Source organism: Prionailurus viverrinus, chromosome D4, assembly GCF_022837055.1.
Source record: "Prionailurus viverrinus isolate Anna chromosome D4, UM_Priviv_1.0, whole genome shotgun sequence".
Classification (NCBI taxonomy): Eukaryota; Metazoa; Chordata; class Mammalia; order Carnivora; family Felidae; genus Prionailurus; species Prionailurus viverrinus.
Genome location: NC_062573.1, coordinates 79332845 through 79346191, shown reverse-complemented (window position 1 = coordinate 79346191; position 13347 = coordinate 79332845). Strand labels below are relative to the sequence as shown.

The 13347-nt window shown below is 52.5% G+C and overlaps 1 protein-coding gene and 1 long non-coding RNA gene across 4 annotated transcripts in view; one reads left to right on the top strand and one right to left on the bottom strand.

Moving 5' to 3' along the window:
• The window catches only part of VLDLR (very low density lipoprotein receptor), a 31130-nt gene extending 26000 nt beyond the window's left edge, over window positions 1-5130 (bottom strand). Inside the window, exons 1-2 of one of the 2 annotated variants that reach the window (XM_047829496.1) lie at window positions 4702-5130; window positions 4406-4539 (exon numbers count right to left, since the gene is read on the bottom strand). In XM_047829496.1, coding sequence (XP_047685452.1) covers window positions 4406-4487 — 82 coding nt within the window. In that variant the 5' untranslated portion in view covers window positions 4488-4539; window positions 4702-5130. Of the gene's footprint in view, window positions 1-4405; window positions 4647-4701 lie in introns of those variants that run through there. The other variant, XM_047829497.1, reaches the window with a different exon arrangement.
• The window catches only part of LOC125150124 (uncharacterized), a 191388-nt gene that overhangs the window by 146072 nt on the left and 31969 nt on the right, over window positions 1-13347 (top strand). For both annotated transcript variants that reach the window (XR_007146240.1, XR_007146239.1), the window contains exon 5: window positions 7559-7787. This is a non-coding gene — a long non-coding RNA (uncharacterized LOC125150124). The remainder of the gene's footprint in view (window positions 1-7558; window positions 7788-13347) is intronic.

Below are 13347 nucleotides of genomic sequence, written 5' to 3'. Positions count from 1 at the left end.
TTTGGTGGGAAGAATTAAGTGGTAACACGTGAAGTAATTTGCAAACGTATTTAGGGGGAAGTGTGAGGTTATAACATCCGCACCCGCGAAGCAATTTGTAAATGTTGTCTATCAGCAAGGTTTTATCATCTCCTTTGCTGGGCAAGTTGCAAGCCCGGCCCCACCCCCCTACCGCCAAAAGCATATACATAAATGGCTATATACATAAAGGCTCCTAGCCAGGAGGGCCAACCCAGAAGACCTGAGTTGGTGGCAAAATCATCCACTCCAGCCAGTGGTCCCCATCTTCTAGTTTCTGTCCCCAAAGTTACCTTTTAAAAACAAGAGCGTGCATGCCCTTCCCTAACTCTATCCACCCATGGAACATTTTAAAATAGAAAGAAGTCAAAGGCTCTCCAAGCAAACATTAAGCACCCCCTTCCTTTTTTTTTTTTTTTCATCATCTCTGAACTAAGTCTCCCAGCACCCAGCAGGCATCCTTGTGCTTAATTTAGGGCCCCCATATAACCAGCAGGCCTAAGCTTTCCCAGGACACGTCACGCGAAGGAAAAAAAATAGGCTAACTTTAAGGTATCACCTGCCCTCTCAGGGCGTTGCTGCTGCGGGGCTAGTGTATCTAACCAGGTGGCATTAGCCATGCTTAGAGCTTTTACCGCTAAGTCAACAAAACAGGTTAGCCAAGGGACACCAATTCATATTGAAAAGGGCAGAGTGAAATGACCCAGCAAGATGTCTGCTACAGTGAAGTCTGCAAACTAAAAAGCGATCAGTCCTCCAATTTCCTAGCTAAAAATTCTTCAGCTGGGGAGAGGGGGGGAAAAATGTCCCTGGACCACTTCTGCTCAACAGATACATCTCCTCCGTCACCTCTGCAGAAGGCATTTTTGGGCCCTTTGTCTTGGAAGTGGTCTTCGTGCTGTGCCCTGAGAACTCTCTTGAGTTTGACTTAAAGTAGAAGGGAACACACTCGACCATGTTGAGTCTATCAACTAACCATCTAGAGAGAGGCACACCCTGAACAGCTCTCCTAAGGCAGGTACATGTATCATAAACATCATTACCGACCTTATCACGGCCCTTTGAGGCATTTACTGTCTTCTAGGCTAGTAGGGGAAGGTGGCTTTCCAAAGAACGGTCAGTAGCCACAGTAAACGTAATTATGACTTGACATAAAACAGGTAACCGCCTACCCTTGATCGTTCTTCTTTCTACCAAAAAGGACAGCTCCACTCACGTTCTGTAAGAAATGGAAAACGCTCTAGATATTTAATCTGAGGTACCCATTTACCTATGCTGTGCTCTGAGTCTTCCCATCGTTGGCTCAAAACGCAAAGCCATGTGCCTGAGAGCTACCTACTCCCTTGACCTTGAGGCCATGTTTGAGGAGTTCTTGTGGTCTTATCAGCTTGATACTTGTGGAGCAGAAGGGGCTTGGAACTACTTTTCATCACGTCTCGAGCAGTAGGTGGTAGTCAAACTGCTCCCGCGAAATCAAAATGATGATTATTTGACTTTACGAAAGGCAGAAACACTTGGATCAGGACTTCTTGAAAGCAAGGGGACTGCCGTGCCCTTAGTACCTTTGCTTATTGTGGTAAAGTCTCAACAGTTGGCTGCACTTGGCCTTTACGCAGGCATCAGGCATCTGGGGCCGCAGGCTGGAAAAGGAAAGAATCCTAACAACACAGGACAGACATTCCAGCTAAACGTCATATGGAGTAGCCACTGCCCGGAAGGGAGGTGCTCCGGCTTGAGGAAGCTGTCACTTGCCTGGTGATCCTCCTTAAGGAGTCCAGACTCACATGTTCATTCCTCGGCCTGAGGCTCGTGATCGCCGTGACACTTTCCCGCGGTGCTACAGGCTGGCTCAAGTTTATTTGCTCCTTGCCCTCCAGGTCTCCTCTTACTGCCGGCTTCCCCAACCGACTCCCGAAGTTAGAGAAGTTTCTGCCTACTCATTTTCCTGGTTGCTGGCCACATCTGAATACCCCTCATAACACCTTGGTTCTTCCAGACGCTGGCTTGAAAATGTGGTACCCCACAGCCTAATCCTGAGCACCTGGGCTGGAGGAACACGTGCTAAAACTCCCAGGTGTCTGCCATCAGGCATACTACACTACTGAACTTCAGCCTCTCTTGTTGGCCTAAGTTCCAGGCCAGGATATCAGGGCACAGCTGCCCCTCCCCCATCCTAGAATATTGTATATGGCTACCGTGAGCCTGTATGGATGTGGGGAGGGTTTGGGAAGAAGGGATGTAAACGGCCAAAAGCCGACCCATATGGCCTGGGACTCTGAACTTCAGACAGGAGCCAGTCTGGGTTGGCTTGGGATCCATTCCTCCTTCGGCCAACCCCAGATCCTATCCACGTGAAAAATGATGTGCCTCTCTTCCTTGGAAGAATTTAAGTCTTGCACGGGCTCCTACTTTTCACTACTCATGGCACCGCACGTGTTTCACACGTGGACGTAGGGGAGCCAAGGGGACCCTCACCTGCCTCTTCCAAGGTGAACATAGAGCTTCAGCTAACCCATCTCAGCAGTTCAAGTGCATCCCCAGCTTCCTGTAGGATAAAGTTAACCCCACATGGAAAGCTATCACATGTTAAATTAAAAGAATAGGAACAGAACATGCACCAAAAATGAGTCTTTCTCCCACCTCCTGGCCGGTTAGCAATAGTTTCTGGCATACCTCAGTCTTTTGAGATGTTACGGAAAGTATAATGCACCGCACTATTGTGAGAAATCGTTGAATAAGTTGGGATTGCTCATCCATTAACGATTCATGTTCCAGTCTGCAAATTCTTGTAGGCAGGACTTTTCCAGGCTCTTAACGTGTGTGGCACATTAGAGGCTATCTCCAGGACTCGCCTTTTTCAAGGGGAAAGCATTTCAGCGAACAGTCCGGGGGAGCCTGTCGGGTCTTGTACATTCCCTTAAAGATAATACTCCTCTGGCTGCTGTACGCGGAGACATGTGACCAACCCAAACGTGCTCGGGCGGCCAGCCAATCGCGGAGGGCAGAAAAGCCCGTCCCTGCTTCACATGCTCGCCCGGGACAGCTGGACCAAAGGGCAGGGGGGCGGTCGGAGGCTTGAAGCCCCCACGTACTGCCCTGCCCGAAAGAGGCTGCTTGACCGCACACTGTAAAGTTGGCTCACTTTAGGAGACACGTGACTGCAGGCAGGCCGGCCTCCTAGGCCACCGGGCTGCAGGAGCTAGGGACTCTGAAATGGGTACTCGGGGACGGGGACACCTTCCTGTCCCACTGCCGTAGAGCTGGCCAGCAAGCCCCGTGCTGTCCTGTCAAGATCACTCCGGGGACCCGCCAGGCTTCCCACGGAATCCTTAGAAGGGCTTGCTGTCGCCTGCCCAGCAAAGTTGTGCGGCTCCAAGCGGAGCGTGGCTGAGCACAGGGCTCCCGGGCCCAGTGCGGCAGACCCTGGGGACTCCACGGCCGTCACCACCGCCACTCGCGCTACTCCCTTTGATCTATTGTTTGGAATGAAGGCTAATTACACAGTCACCAGATTAGGGCTCAATTTCTCTCGAGGAAATCTCACCGGGAACCAAGAGCAGCAAACTAACCTGATTAAGTCTTCGTTCCGCTCCCCTCCCCCGTTCAGCTGTACGCGAGACCCGAGAGGTTTACAAACACTGCGCGAAGGGGAGCGAGCAGGGGAGGAACACCCAGTGGGGAGTCCTATTTGAACCCGTACTCCAGAGCGACCACTGGGCGCCGGGGGAGTCGCAGTCCGGGTGAGCAGGCTGTGCACTTGTAGTGGCTCCCCGGGAGCCCGCCCGCTGCCGCCCATTGAACGTGCGCCCGCTCCCCGCCGCCGCCAGGGTCTCGCTGCCAGGACCTGCACCCGGCGCCCCGCGTCCCCGCACACGTCCACCTGCGTCCATCGCCCACTCACCCCCCCCCCCCAACCTCAAGTCCCAGGAGCGCGCCCCCGGCTCCCGAGCGCGTCTCGGCCCGACCCGGCCCTCTGCCTCCTTCCTAACACTCCGCCTGGCAGACAGAACCATTGTTCAGTGGCTCAGAAGCCCACATTCCCCAGCCCCGATCAAGCAGGGTGAAAAACGAGGCAAAGCAGTGGCTCTGGGGGAGACAGTGTTAGGGAATGAAGAGTTCAGGCCAGGCTTTAGGATACCCCAAATCCCGCTGTCCGCCCGCCACCCCCCCCCCCCCCCCCCCCCCAGCGCGGCTCCCCGTAGCCGCGGCGATGACAGTCGGCTCAGAGGCGCCACCAGGGTTGGGAGGGAAAGAAGGCGAGCTGAGCGGAGAGGCGCCTCCTAGGAGGGGGGTGGGCAAAAGGAGACCCGGGCCTCGCCCCCCCCCACCCCCCACTGGCGCCCAGGCTGGGTCCGGGCAGCCAGCGGAGGGGCGCGTCCTCACTCACCCGCTCCGGTGGCGCGGCTCTCCCGGGGCGCCCAGCACAGCGCGAGCAGCAGCCAGAGCGCCCAGCGCGCGGACGTGCCCATGGTGCCCGCCTGGATGGTGCCGCCGCTCGCTCCGCACAACAAGTTACCAGCCCTTCGCGAAGGAGGAAGGAGGTGGGGGCGGGGAGGGGGGAGGGGGGAGGAGGAGGGGAAGGAGTTAGCAAGGGGGAAAGGGAGCGGGGAAGAAGAGGGCACCCCCCCCTCCCCTACAACTTGCACAATCTCCTCCCCACCAGCCACCCACCCACCCACCCACCTCCCCGGGCTGCAGCACCAGTGCAAGCCGAGCCGGCGGGCAGAAGATAATGCAGGCGCTGCAGAGGAGGGGAGGGTACAGGAGGGGAGGGGAAGGAGGGGGTGGGGTGGGGAGCCGAGAGCAGAGGAGCAAGGCAGAGGAGAGCGGAGCCGGCCGCGGAGCACCCACACTGGCGGCTGCCTCCGGAGCGCGGGGTGAGCTGCGAGGAGGGGGCAGGAGGGGGAGTGGTCAGCGAGGGGTGAGGGGGGTGTGAGGGGGTGGGGAGCGGCGGCTCCAGCCCTCCTTTCCCCTAGACGCGCCGCTTTTATAAGCTCCGGGCAGCCAGGTGCCTGCGCAGGGGGTGTGCGAGTCTGAGTGCGAGCGTGTGCGTGCGTGAGTGGCCGTGGCCGTGGCCGCCGCCGCCACCGGGACTGCTCCTGGGGCCCGGCGGCTCCGCGCGTCCGCCCGGGGCTCACGGGGGCCCGGGGCGGCCGCTGGTTGGCTCGCGCGCCGCCCTCGCCTCCAATCCCCGGTGCCTGCCCTAATTTCCTGATCCAGGGAACCTGCCGCCGCAGCAGCTGCACGCTCCCTGCGGTCGTTACTGTACCCTCCCGGCGGCCGGCGGCAGTAGTTAGCGCTGATGCAACTGCTGCTGCTGTTGCCATCGCCTTCCCGCTAACGGGGCTGGCCGCCCGGGGGGACTTGCGGCTTCCAAGGGCAACACGCATCTCTCCCTCTCTCTCCCTCTCTCTCCCTCTCTCTTCCTCTCTCTCCCTCTCTCTCCCTCTCTCTCCCCCTACCCCCTCTCCTGCGCCCCAGGGAGGCTGGTACTCTAAGGCTGGTAGGTAGCGTCTTCCTCGGGCCTCCTGTCTCCACCCGAAAGTGATGGAGCCCGCGGGGGGGGGGGGGTGTCTCAACTGCACGCTGAGGTGCCATTTTCGCCAAAAGTGAAATGTGCCTTTAAGCGAGAGCGTGTGTGTGCGCGCGCGAGGGTGCGTGCGTTTGTGGTTTGTTCTCGGTAATGGAACGGGACTGAAATAACCCAGCCTGGGCGGACGGAATTTGCTAGCGCAGCCCTGCCTTCGCTCATCCACGATTATAGTTAATTGATAATTGCACAGAACGGTAGTTTGAGGGCCTGTAATTAAAAGCTTAACCTTTTCTTGTTTGGGGGAAGGGGGGAACCTGGGTTGGCGGTTCCTGATACACTTTGTAACATTCAATTACGAGGCTTAGGGAAAGAGAAGAAGGAAGTCAAGGCCGGGATTCCTTTTAAGGACTGATTCTTGTTTGGTGCCCGGCGGTACCTGAGCTTATGATTTGTTGTTTGGGGTGCTTCGTCTTTCTCGCACACTTTCCCCTGGTTGAGGTCTGCTGTGGTCTTTCAAGCACTTCATAAGAGTTGCAGGGCGTACCAAGCTATTTGGCTTTTAAGTTTTTATATGGGATGACCCCACATTCACAGGTTTCGAGGGGATCTCATTCTAGCACGAGTCTCTTGGTGATCTGGTGGGCACTGCTTAGCTATATTCTCTTTGCCCCAGTGCTTCTGGGCATTTGTCAAGGCTGGCCACCAGATGGGACGTTCGTTAGGAACTTCCTGTCTCCAGGAGATGGCCAGAGGGGAGAACTTCAGGTCAGGACACACTTTGCCGGGGCCAGAGGATGTCAGGGTGGTGACTGATCAGCCTTCAAGGGTTCCATCCTGTGGGTTGGTGGAGTGTGGCACTGTAGGGCTTTTTGCGTGCTGTCCTGCCCAGCCTCTGCTTGCGCATTCCGCACGAGCTGCAGCAGCCATACACATGGGGCACGTGAAACGGAATCCAAATCTGTTGTAGGCCGTTCAGCAGTGAAAACACACGCAAGGGTCGTTCCCCTCGTGGGCATGAAGGTGTATACAGCCTTCGGGGCACATCGTCTCCGGTATCCTCAGGGTTCTGAGAGACCGTCTGAGAGTGAGCTGCGTCACTTTCCAGAGGAAGAGATGAGTGGAAGCGATAGGGAAAAAGCGCCACGTTAATAAATAGTCATGGGGCTTGTTTCCAATAGTTTGCTCGGAGATCAGTGTCTGGGTACCACGACCTAAACACGGGTATGACGGAGTAGGCTCACGGCTGACACACACGTATTATGATGTCTGCCTCTCCAAGGGGTATAAATAAACCGCCGGTGAATTTAGCTGAGGCTCTGGGCTCCATCGTGGCGCTTTATTGTTGCTTCGAAAGGAAGCGTAACTCTTGGCTCTACCTCTGATTGGCTGTGCAGTGTAGGAACATCACGGTGCCTCCCTGTGCCTGCCTTCTGCCCTGTAAACTGAAAACAAACCAGTCCACGTAAAGTCAGAGTGCTCTCTGGTCTCAGGGACCAGCTTGCTGCAAAGCCTTGATGGTTAGAAGAAAACAGCTATAAGAAGAAAGGAGTTTGACGAAGAGAGAAAAGGGCTAGATAACCAAGATGATGACGTTTATCACAAGTGGAGACTGGTGTGGTTGAACTAGCTGGTCTCAGAAGGGTTAACACTGCTAGCTCCAGGAGCCTTCGGGGAAGTGCAGAGGCAGCCATTCACTCCCACAGTCCATCACATTCATTTTTGTTGTTGTTGAGACAACACACATCGGGCATCCTTGGCTCGTGGTCCCTGTGTTATGCGGTGGGCATATGGAGATGCCTCCCCAAGGAACTCAAGGTCTGCTGGGGAAGGCAGAGAAGCAGCAGCTCCGGCATCCTCGACACAGCCCAAGGAATGCTCCAGGTGCTATAAGATGACAGGGGAAGAGTAGCTAATCTGGCTGGGGAAGGAGTGTGTCCAACAAGGCTTTCCAGAGCAGGTGTCTTGGGGCTGAGTAGATGCATCATGTTTATTCCACGTTTATTCCAGTTCTTAGGACTGCTGGGCACGTGCTGGGATCCCACCTTCCGGCTCCCCTGTTGGTTGGGCGGGACTGAAAGACGAATTTTGGCCAATTATTTGTGAGAAGTCACAGGGCACCACTTGGGGACTGGAGCATTTCATGGCTTGCAGTGAGACCCCGTCTTTTGTCTGCCGTCTGATGACCAGAAATGCTCAAGATAGGACTGCTTCGTGAACCCGATCTGTGGATGACTATGTGAGTAATTCTCTGCTGTCTATATGGGTCTGGCGGTGGTCACATAGAGTAGAGGTCAGCAAATGGCCAGCGGCCTGCTTTTGGAGGGCTTAGGGATCTAAGAACAGTTTCTACATTTTTAAAAAAGGATTATACCAAAAACAACCACCCCCAAACAACAAACGGACAAAACAAAGAAGAAAAATATGTAACAGAAACCCTATGTTGCTCGCAAAGCCTGAAATATTTGCCACCTGGGTCTCGGGAGAAGCATTGACTAGCATTAACCCTGGCTGACTCACTGGGAGAATGGAGAAGGAAGGTGGGGTTGAGCAAGTTAAGAAAAAGGCAAAAGAGAATCAGGTGTTCAGGGCCATGCCAGGGATGCAGGATGTTTCAAGGGTGGGTTTCAAGCGGGCCAATGGGGTGAAAGAAGGCCGCGGAGGAAAGGTCAGGACTGGATTCCATGGAGACCTGTACGTCATGGTGACTTTGCTCTCCATCCTGAAGGCCGTGGCGAGGTTATGGGCTTTTTTTTCTTTTTAACTTTAAATAACTATTTAAAATAATTTTACTTTAATTCAGTAAGTCATATAATTCACTAAGGAGTAATTATAAAATACAGAGGAAAAAAGTGTTTTAAACCTTACTCTGAGTATTGAGAGAGATTAACATATTCCATCTCTTAACTTTTAAAAATATATTTAACTTTATGCTCAGGGCACAAATTATATCGACATTCCCATCATCGGTACAGTTATGGCTGTCTTTATTTGCTAATTTACTTCTGTAAATATAAAAAAATATCCACAGGCCCACTGCTGCTCCCGAGTAACAGAATATTGACAATAACGCCTATCTATGGAGGTCATTCCCTGTGAACACATCTAGTCCACTGTTATTTTGAGTTTTGATGGGCGCCCTGATATCCGGTACAGTCTAGAACATTCACAATGGCAGTGGTATGAAGAATGACATATTTGGGAAGCAGGCAAGATGAGAAGAAGAACACTTAGGGGCCTCGGTAGTGAGGGGAATGTGTACGCAAGAGGAAGAAACTATTTTTGTGCTCAGTCGTGTTCATAGAATTTCTTTGTGAGATTTTTCTCTTTATTTTTTCTTTTATTTTTCTTAAAAAAAATTTTTTTTAATGCTTATTTATTTTTGAGAGAGACAGAGACAGAATGTGAGTGGGCTGGGACAGAGAGAGAGGGAGACAGAGAATCGGAAACAGGCTCCAGGCTCTGAGCTGTCAGCACAGAGCCCGACGCGGGGCTCGAACTCACAAGCTGTGAGATTATGACCTGAGCTGAAGTCGGACACTCAACCGACTGAGCCACCCGCATGCCCCAAGATTTTTCTTTTTTAAAAAATGTTTTTAAATGTTTATTTTTGAGAGAGAGAGAGAGAGAGAGCGAGCACGGGGGAGGGGCAGAGAGAGAGGGAGACACAGAATGCCAAGCAGGCTCCAGGGTCTGAGCTTTCAGCACAGAACCAAGATGTGGAGCTCGAACCCACGAACTGAGAGATCACAACCTGAGCCGAAGCTGGGGGCTTCACTGACTGAGCCACCCAGGCGCCCCTGTGAGATTTTTCTCCTCAGTCCTTTGCTTGTATCTCTTAGAATGGAGTTTTCCAAAAACACATAATTCATGAGGCTCCCTAGCAATGGCGGCTGAAAGCGCAGGTTCCCAGATCCTCCCTTGGAGATCCTGACTCAGTGGATCCCAAGAGGGCCCAAGAGGGCCGTGTGTGTTATCTCAGTCCAGTTGATTCTTAGGATGGACTGTGGTTAAGAAACTTTGTTAGAGAACGTCTCCTTCGCTGCAATTTGAACAGCCGGGCAGCTTCACTGTTCTCAGATATGTGTACACGTCTTTGTCCAATGTCTCCAGGGCCGGCAGGGTGGGGCCCCAGAAAATGCAAGTGCGAACATGGGGCGTTTCCTTTTCTTTAAGCCCTGTGCACTAGCAAATAGGGGCAGCAGAAGGCATCCTCGAACCGATAGTTTGAAGCACTAATTACTGCGTTTTCTCCCCCATAAGCTGTGCCATAGGGAGAAGTGACGTAAACTTTCTCCCTTCAAAGGGTTTTGTAACTTCTGGGGCCTCCGCCAGATCCTTTTCTGATCGAGTGACAGGCCAATGACGTGCATGGGATTCACCCCACTCCAGGCTCTGTGAGCAGGGCCTGGTGGTCTAAACCCGTGGGCATGAACCCCAGCTTCTGTCAGAAATGACCCGGAGGTCTTATGAAAACATGGATTGCTGGGCCCCACCCCGGACTTGCTGTTTCAGCAGGTCTGGGACGGGGCCTGAAGATTTGTATTTGCAGCAAGTTCCCAGGTCATGCTGATGCCACAGGTCAGGGAACACACTTGGAGAACCAGTGTTCTAAACCCCTCAACATAACTTACCCCCCTCAGCCCCTGTGATTGATTCAGGGGCCTCAACCTGTCAGCCCATGGCCTTCTGGCCACGCTGTTGGGATGCTTCAGCCCTAAGCATTTAACTCAGGCCTGTCTCCTTGCAGCGAAATACAAGACTTTTCTTGGCTAGAAAGGCACCCTCTTTAGAGCAACGTGGTGTATGGACATTTGGCCGGAACATGTACAGACATTGTGCCACTGTGAAGGAAGCCGGTTTGAAGGCCAGCCTGACTCACGGAGAAGAGGAGGCTGAGAAAATCAGAGAGACGGCCCTCAACTTGACCCCCAGCCTGAGGCCAGTCTCCTGCAAATTGTGATTCTGTAGGACTTCCCGCTTACCTGAGCTCTGAGCCCGTAAATTCCCTTTGTTTGCATTAGGCCTTTTGGATTGAGTTTTCACTTAGTAAGAAGTAACTGACTGACAGAGGTGCCCTCTTTTTTAAATTTTCTTAATGCTTATTTTTGTGAGAGAGACACAGTGTGAGTGGGGGAGGGGCAGAGAGGGAGACCCAGAATCCGAAGCAGGCTCCAGGCTCTGAGCTGTCAGCACAGAGCCCGACACGGGGCTTGCACCCACGAACTGTGAGATCTGAGCCGAAGTCAAACGCTTAACTGACTGAGCTGTCCAGGTGCCCCTCGAGGTGCCCTCTTAAGGGATATAGTAGGCATCCTGTAAAGCACTGGGCAAAACTCCGTCCAGTGAAGGTAACTTGCCCATCCTGGAGGGAATTCAGAGGGTAGCGTACTAGGAAAGACTCTGCTAAAAGCTACCTTCTTGTGCATCATGGTCAAGTCAGCTCCCCACCCCTCCCTCAACCCAAATCAAATGCTCAATGCCCCTACTGAGGATTACCTTCTCACAAAACCACGTTAGAAATCCCAAGGCCGAATGCTGTTTTGCAGGCTGCTTTTGAACAATTTCAGAAAGTAAAAATGTAGCCAAACTTGGTAAAGAGTTTACAGCCGGAATAAAACTCCAAATAGGTTGAGGATGAGGTTAGACCAGTGGTTCTCAACTGCCAGTCATCTTGTCCCCACGTCCCCTGCTCCCCCCACCTTTCCTCCACCCCCCAGAACATTTGGCAGTGTCTGGAGTTTTAGTTTTCATGCCTCCGGGACAGGTACTAATGACATACAGTGGATAGAGCCCAGGCTGCTGGTCGACAAACAGCCTCCAAGGCACAGAACAGGCCCCCACAACAAAGAATGATCTGTCTGGTCCAAAATGTCAGTGGTGCCACGGTTGAGACATCCTGAGCTACCCAGAGAAGTCAGATGATTCTGTAATGTGCAGTATGTAATGAGGAGGGTCAGGGGACATTATTTGGAAATTGGATGGCTCGGTAGAAAGACGTTCTCTCTCTGAACAAAGAAAGCACGATTGGGGGTTTGTTCAGTAGAAAAACAGATGTGAATGCAGCATCAGAGGGCCGTAGGGGGATTTACCGACCTCGGAAAAGTAAAGTGAACCACACGAAGTTTATATTTCAAATTGAAGTAGACTAATATAGGACATCCACAGCCTGGTTGCATTGTGACACAGCTGTCCTGTATTTTCAGGGTTCGGGGTTTTGTTTTGCCTGTTCTTCAATCAAGGAACGACGCGCTGGGCCAGTTTTAAGTTTATTTTCCAGAAACTCTTGATATTTAATTCCTAAGATTCTGGCCTCGAATTTGATTGATCTCATATGTCGTAACCGCAGTTTATAGGAGGTTTTGGGACGTAGTGCTATAGCATTTAAAACACACGAGGGGTGGGGCGCCTGGGTGGCACAGTCGGTTAAGCGTCCGACTTCAGCCAGGTCATGATCTCGCGGTCCGGGAGTTCGAGCCCCGCGTCAGGCTCTGGGCTGATGGCTCGGAGCCTGGAGCCTGTTTCCGATTCTGTGTCTCCCTCTCTCTCTGCCCCTCCCCCGTTCATGCTCTGTCTCTCTCTGTCCCAAAAATAAATAAACGTTGAAAAAAAAAATTAAAAAAAAAAAACACACACGAGGGGCGCCTGGGTGGCTCAGTTGGTTAAGCGTCTGACTTTGGCTCAGGTCATGATCTCATGGTTTGTAGGTTCAAGCCCCTCGTCGGGCCCTGTGCTGACAGCTCAGAGCCTGGAGCCTGCTTTGGATCCTGTGTCTCCCTCTCTCTCTGTTCCTCCCCCGCTAGCATTCTGTCTCTCTTCTCTCAAAAATAAAGATTAAAAAAAATAATAAAACACACATACACAGGGAGTTTCTAAGGAAATGGGGACTTTGTGGCTGCTATGGAGCCAGCTAAGCCTAAATGTTCATTAGGGCATAAGAATTTTAATCTGCAAGTTAGGAGTAATGCAGCAAGGTCTTTAAGTATCTACCATTTCATCACGATAATTCAATTTTTAAGCTTTTAGGAGTTTTGTGAAAGTGGATAGTTGAAGTATCTAATCTTCTTTCTTTTTTTTTTTTTTTAATTTTTTAAATGTTTATTTTTGAAAGAGAGCAAGAGAGAGCCAGAGCACAAGTGGTGGAAGGGGCAGAGAGAGAGGGAGACACAGAATCCAAAGTAGGCTCCAGGCTCCGAGCTGTCAGCACAGAGCCCAACGCGGGGCTCAAACTCACCAACAAAAAGCAAGATCATGACCTGAGCCGAAGTTGAACGCTTACCTGACTGAGCCACCCAGGTGCCCCTAGCTACTATGTTTTTTAAGTTGCATGTATTTGTTTTGAGAGACAGCATGAGCGGGGGAGGAGCAAAGAGAGAGAGGAAGACAGAATCCCAAGCAGGCTCTAAACTGCCAGCGTGGAGTCTGATGCGGGGCTCCAAACCACGAACCGTGAGATGGTGGCCTGAGCCGAAACCGAGAGTCAGGTGCTTAACCCCAAGCCACCCAGGCACCCTGAGCTACTATTACTGATAATGACATTTCTTGTCAGCAGCAGCCTCCCCTCTGTAAAAGACATGGAAGCGATTGCAGGTGTGGGCCCTGGGGTGGGAGAAAGTGGGTGCAGTGGTCCTGCCCCCTTGCCTGCACATTCAGATCCCCTGGAGAGCTGGTCAGAATATCGACACTGAAGTTCTACCCTAGGCCAGTTGGGAAATGAAGTTTGGAAGTGGAGCTCGGGTGTGAGCTTCCTAGGCGACTGGCATTCTACGTGTGGATGCCTTGGTGTCAAGCCTGAAGCT